The sequence below is a fragment of the Pteropus vampyrus genome, unplaced genomic scaffold, assembly GCF_000151845.1.
Source record: "Pteropus vampyrus isolate Shadow unplaced genomic scaffold, Pvam_2.0 Scaffold267, whole genome shotgun sequence".
Lineage (NCBI taxonomy): Eukaryota > Metazoa > Chordata > Mammalia > Chiroptera > Pteropodidae > Pteropus > Pteropus vampyrus.
Window position 1 is genome coordinate 885883 of NW_011889048.1, and position 5666 is coordinate 891548.

The 5666-nt window shown below is 61.5% G+C and overlaps 1 protein-coding gene across 1 annotated transcript in view; it reads left to right on the plus strand.

Moving 5' to 3' along the window:
- Positions 1–4152: 4152 nt before the first annotated feature.
- The window catches only part of ODF3L2 (outer dense fiber of sperm tails 3 like 2), a 7341-nt gene continuing 5827 nt past the window's right edge, over positions 4153–5666 (plus strand). Inside the window, exons 1-2 of the mRNA XM_023520476.1 lie at positions 4153–4279; positions 4884–5033. Of these exons, the coding sequence (XP_023376244.1) occupies positions 4153–4279; positions 4884–5033 (277 nt within the window). The remainder of the gene's footprint in view (positions 4280–4883; positions 5034–5666) is intronic.

The window sequence follows — 5666 nt, forward strand, 5'->3', positions numbered from 1 at the left end:
GGGGGCTGGCCACTGGACAAGGGACAGTTCCGAGGCCCTGGGGAAGTAGGGAGTGACAGATCTTGGCAGCTGCAAGGGCAGAGTGTGAGCTGCCCCTGGATGGGGGCAAGTTTCTCCTGTGAACACCTGGCCTGCCGCCGCTTCTGTGTCGGGGACAGGAAACAGCCGGTCGTGCAGTGCACCCAGCCACAGGGGCGCGTTCTCACACTCCACGCTCCCCCTGCCCCCCGAACCCCAGCGGCTTTAGAAAGTGTGGTGGGAACTCAGCTCGGTGGCAGCCGCAACCGGGACCGGGGTGCTCCTTCCCCCCTCTCTTCAGCAGATGTGTGTCGTGCACCTGCCACGGGCAAGCCACGTCCTGGACCCTCAGGACACGGGGGCAGTTGCAGCCGCTTGCTGCGGTGTGCGTGTGTGCACGTGTGTGCTTGCGTGCCACACGGAGGTGCTCGGGAGGAATGGAGAGCAAACAACTAAAGAATACGCCGGCTCTTCTGACGGCTCTTTTTGTCACACATGTCGGCGCCCCTCGTCCGACCCCAAACCTCCTCTGGCCCCCACCTCATTCTGATGAGAGGCCACGTGGCCAGAGCTAAGAATGGCTTCCACCCCCAGTCCTATACCCAGGAAATAAATCCCGCCAGACCTGGGGGAGCTCAGAGCAGCTCCCTCCCCAGTCCATCCTGCCGATGAGCCCCGAGCGCTGACCGACACCATCAGCACAGCCTGAGCACACGACCCGGCTCCGCGGCCCTCGGGAACTCGGAGATAATAAACGCGTGTGTTGTTTGAAGCAACTGCGTTCGGGGCAGTTTGTCACGCGGCGCGACAACCGAAAACCCAGTCCTGAACGGCTGGCTGCCCGCCGGTGTCCACATGCACTTGCCACCGGAGCCCCAAGAGTCACTAAGACCCTAAGAGTCACTAAGAGTCACTAAAAGAGCTCACAGTTCCAAGAGTGAGCTCTTTCTTGAGCGCCCCAAACCTGCAGGTCGCATCTTCTCACCGCAGCTGCACCCTGCAGGGTCTCAGGCCCAATCCTGGAGGCTGCCCCGACACCCCCAGTTCCCTCAGTCCCCATGTCAAGTCTTCCGCAAACTCTGCCGTCTCCAGTTGAGAAAGAAACGCGGAACCCACCGGCTTCTCGGCCCGCTCCTTCCCCTGCGCCTGGGTGGAGCCCGCCGTCCGCCCGCGCTCGGTGCTGGTCTCCGGGTTTCCCGCGCCGCCCACGGTCCAGTCATTCTTCCCTGCAGCCACCAGAGGGCGCGCGTGAGCCCCGAGCCCGCAGGTCCGGCTCCGCCCGCCGCCCTCCAAGGCTCCCACATCCCTGGGGGTAAAAGCCCAAGTCCTCCCGCGCCCACGGGACCCTGCACGGCCTGCCCTGTCCCCTCCCTGCTGTCACGCCTCCTTCTGGCCCCCTCACTCCTTCCGCTCCAGCCGCACAGGCTCCCCCCCCCCCCGCGCCCCGTTCCCGGACACGCCGGGCTCCGTGTGGCCTCAGGGCCTTTGCACCTGCTGTGCCGCCCTAGCGCCATCTAAAGGAACAGCGAAACGCACTCACTTGTCCACCTGTCTCGACAAAAACCTGAAGAAGGGACTGTGTGTTTTGTTCCCAGCGCCCGCCGTGCCTGGAGCGCACAGATCCAACTGGCTGGATGGATAAGCAGGGTTAGGGCTGTGACTCAGGGGGCATCGCTTATGTGGATCCCTCAGGACCCTGAGGCCTGGGGAGGCGACGTCCCTCCCTGCGTGCTGGGGCGGGAGCCTTCCGCTCTCACTCCCCATCTCGGCTCCTCTTCCATTCTTCCGATCTGCTCTCTCCTGTCAATGAAGATTGCATTAAAGCCATGCTTATTTGCATGTGCTTTCAATGAATTAACATCTCATTTACATGTCGTTTACTTGGTAGTTGGGAACAGCTCTGAGCCGAAGGAGAGTCACAGAGAGAAGCTGGGAGGGACTCGTGGGCCGCAGGGGGCTGAGCTCGGTCTGGGCGATGGCCGGGCTCCAAGGTCCTCACAGCCATGCTCCACAGGCTCAGAGTGGGGAACTGAGGCAGTCAGGGCGGAGTCCCCAGTGGTCTGCAGTCCATGGCAGGCCACTGTCTCTGGGTTGGGAGCCCGGCCGTGGGCTGGGCTGGGTTCCGGGAACGCCCTCCACAGGGTCCCTGTCCTCCCTGTTCCTGGCTGACCTCAGTGGGGGTTCCCTGGGCTCCTGCACTTCTGGCCAGTTTCGATCAATGGGAAGAGAGACAGGTGGGGGTATTTGTCATGTCCCTCTCCAGTGACGCTCTGGAGTGTCTGCTGCTTCTGGAAAAAAGCAAATGGCTCCTCCAATGTTGGGGATCCACAGGTGCCTGAGGGCGGAGCCCACCGTGGGCTCATTAGCTGGCCAAGGCTCGCAGGTGGAAGGAGGGTAGGTGAAGGCCCTGAGGTGGGAACTGTCTTAGTGACTCAAGGGACAGCTAGCCAGCTGACGTGGCCGGAATGGAGAGAGCGATTGAGGGGTGCGGGCAAGGGCAGAGGGGACGAGGGAGCTTCGTGTGACCCCCGAGGGCCTGGCTTTTCTCCGCGGGGCGGTAGGAATCCACCGTGGATTTTCAGCTCTCCCGGAAAGCTGAGCTGGGGTTGGAACCTGGGAGAAGCCCATGACCCTTAGCTTTGATTAAAATCGGAGTCACAGGGTCCCGGGTTCAAGTCCCGGCTCTGCCGATGAGTTACCGAGGGAGCCGCGCACGTCACTTCTGCTCCCTGAGCCTCAGTTTCCCCACCCGGAAGCCACAGGCAAGGTTAGGTACGGCGCCTCCCTCGCCGAGATGCAGTGACCGTCAAACAGATGATGTCGCACGCTCGCCCTCGCATTCCTGACGTCGCTGGTTTGTGTCTTCCTCTCGTGTGTCTTGATCGGTCTGGCTAGAACTTTATCAAATTTGTTGATTATTTTAAAGAATAAGTTTTTTTATTGAGGGGAGGCTTATGCTAACTCTACCCCTAGTTTTCTATTTTATGCGTTTCCGCTGTTTTTCATCTCCTTCCTGCCACTTTTCTTCTTTGTCTAAATGTTTAAGGTGGAACCTTAGGTCATCGATTTTAAAAGATTTTTCTTCTTTTCTAATAAGAGCCTTTCAGATTCAGTCGGTGACCTTTTACATAGACTAACACGTTTCGGTTAAGAGGTTAAAGAATGCGTTAAAACTACATCGCGGAGTTGAGTGTCCGGCATGTGAATTATAACTCAATAAGGATGTTAAAAATCATAGTGTGGAAGGGCCCTACAATGCAGCAGTGAACACGGACACCGTGGAAGAGACAGGAACTCGAATTCTGTGCAGCCGGTTTCCCTGAGCCCCGCCTGGGAGCCTGGCACGGCACAGCCGGTGGTGCAGGCGGGGCCCTCACCCCACCCTAACGAACACTCGCCAGCCCCCGTGTTGCCAGCCTGGGCTCCCGGCCCCACTCTGTGTTTGACAGCACGTTATGCACCTTCTAATACGCGGTGCTCGCTTGTTAATTTGTTGCTTATTTCTTTCTCCTCTCGAGAACATCAGCTCTTCGTCTGTCTGTCCTGTTGCGTCCCCACCAACTCAACAGAACCTAGTACACAGTCAGTGCTCAATAAATGCTTATTAGAGGGAAGAAGGAAGGAAGGAAGGAAGGCAGGAAGGAAAGGGGGAAGGCTTCTTGGCCCAGAGTGGAACTTGCTGTGTGACCTGCAGCTGCAGAAATGGGGCCACGCTGGCCGTGACCTCACAGTCCCTCCTGCTACAAGGCTGTGGGTGTCGTGTTTGTGGCTCCAGCTCCCTGGAGCCGGCTCTGGCCCCGGCTGCCCAGCTCGGCCGGCTCCCAGGGGACCTGCTCTGCTGACACCGGATTCTTTCCTGGACTGTCCAGCCATTTGGCCGATACTCGATCCCGGCCTCGCTCCTAGGCCAGCGTCCACCAACCAGTCTGCTTGGGCCAGCGGAGGGACAAGGGGCCGTCTGTGCGGCCACCAGGAGGGTGTGGCGAGCCCAGGGCTCTGCCAACACCGGCAGAAGCCTCGAGGACTGGGGACGGCACTGGCACCCGTGGCCCAGAGCGGCTGTGGCAGTGGGGACAGCACCAGCTGTGGGTGCTGCCCAGCCCTGTGCTCCCAGCGGTCCCTCCCCTGGTCACCATGGGGACCCTCAGATGTGACCCTGCTCCACGGCTGACCACGGCGCCTCTGGGCCGGAGGGCCACAGAGTGCCAGATTCCGGAGACTGGCCTGAGGAAAACCTGCGGGTTGGCCACCTTAGGGGACGGTACGTGCTGGCTGTGGGGGAGGGGCATGGTGGTGGGACCCTTTCCGGGAGCCTCCGAGGGGTCTGCACGCTCCCCCAGTAGGGTGGGCGCAAGCATCGCGTTTCTGTGGCTCCTGCCTGCGCCCCCACCCGACGAGAATGGGCCACAGCAGTGGACGGAGCGTCCACAGGCCGTGGTGACAGATGCCAGGAAACTAGTAGACAGAGTCTGTTGGTGTACGGGTCAGTGAGCCGAGCGTTCCGACTCTGACATTAACTGCGGGGTCTCGGTTAGGGCGCCGGCCGGTGCCTCAGTTTCCCTGTCTGTAACAAGATGTCTGGAGTCGGCTCTGTGGCACTGACATTCTTGCAGAGGCCACCAAACATTGCAACCGCGACTGTGTCTCTGTGTCTGGGCCTCAGTTTCTCCACCTGCGACAGTGTGTCTCTGCGTCTGGGCCTCCGTCGACCTGCGTGCCCTAAGGCAGGAGGAGGCTACTGGCCCCGGGCCCCTCCCCATGATTCACGCTCGGCTCACAATGCCCGTCCTGCTCTCCCCTCCCTGCCGTGGAGGGTGACTGGGGGCCTGGGTGGGCGGGCTCAGGGGCCGGGCTCTAGGTTTCAGGGGACCTCACCTTGGGCTATGACCTGAGGGTTTTTGTCGCAGGCTCTGGGCCAGGCTTGTACGTCCTGCCGTCCACCGTTGGCTACATCAACCATGACTGCACCAGGGTGGCCGGCCCTGCCTACTCACTGCTCCGAAGGCCCAGCGAGGGTAAGCCGGGCCGGGGCGGGGGTGGCAGAAGGCCTCTGGGGGCCTCCGGGGCTTCCAGCCTTCGCCAGGAGCATCTCCTCCCCGATGGAGCCAGGCCCTATGGCGGGGGGCTGCTCGCCCCCCGGCTTGCCGCATGGCCTCATCCTCTGTTTTCCCCTGAGGAACAGAATGGAAGGGGCACGGAGCGGAGGGTGGGCCCCCGTTTGCCGTCCACACTTTGCACTTTTCTTGCCGCTTGGCTGCTCCGTGCCTCGGTTTCCTCCTCTGTAAGCAGTGACAGCACGTCCTTCGCACAGCTGTCAGGACTGTGTGGGCGCCAGGTCCCTGGAGCCGTTCGTTAAGCAGTAAAGGCAGCTAGGGTGCTGGGAGCCTGGCCAGGGCTCAGCAGAGCGGCCTTGGAGAGCGAGTGCCAGCCTCGGGGTCCCCACCAAGCTGAGGCTCCCAGGCCCTGCCCACCACAAGGAAAGCTCTGTCGTTTGGACAGGCAGGTGGGGGGCGCCCGGTCAACGGGTGACCTCCCGGCTGGCACGCGAGCAGTGGGGGTGAGCGAGCCCCAAGTGCACGGCCACGGTCAGCTGTCACTTTTGCCATCTGCGAGTCTGCACCCTGTGCGTGGTGCCCGCAGACCCTGCC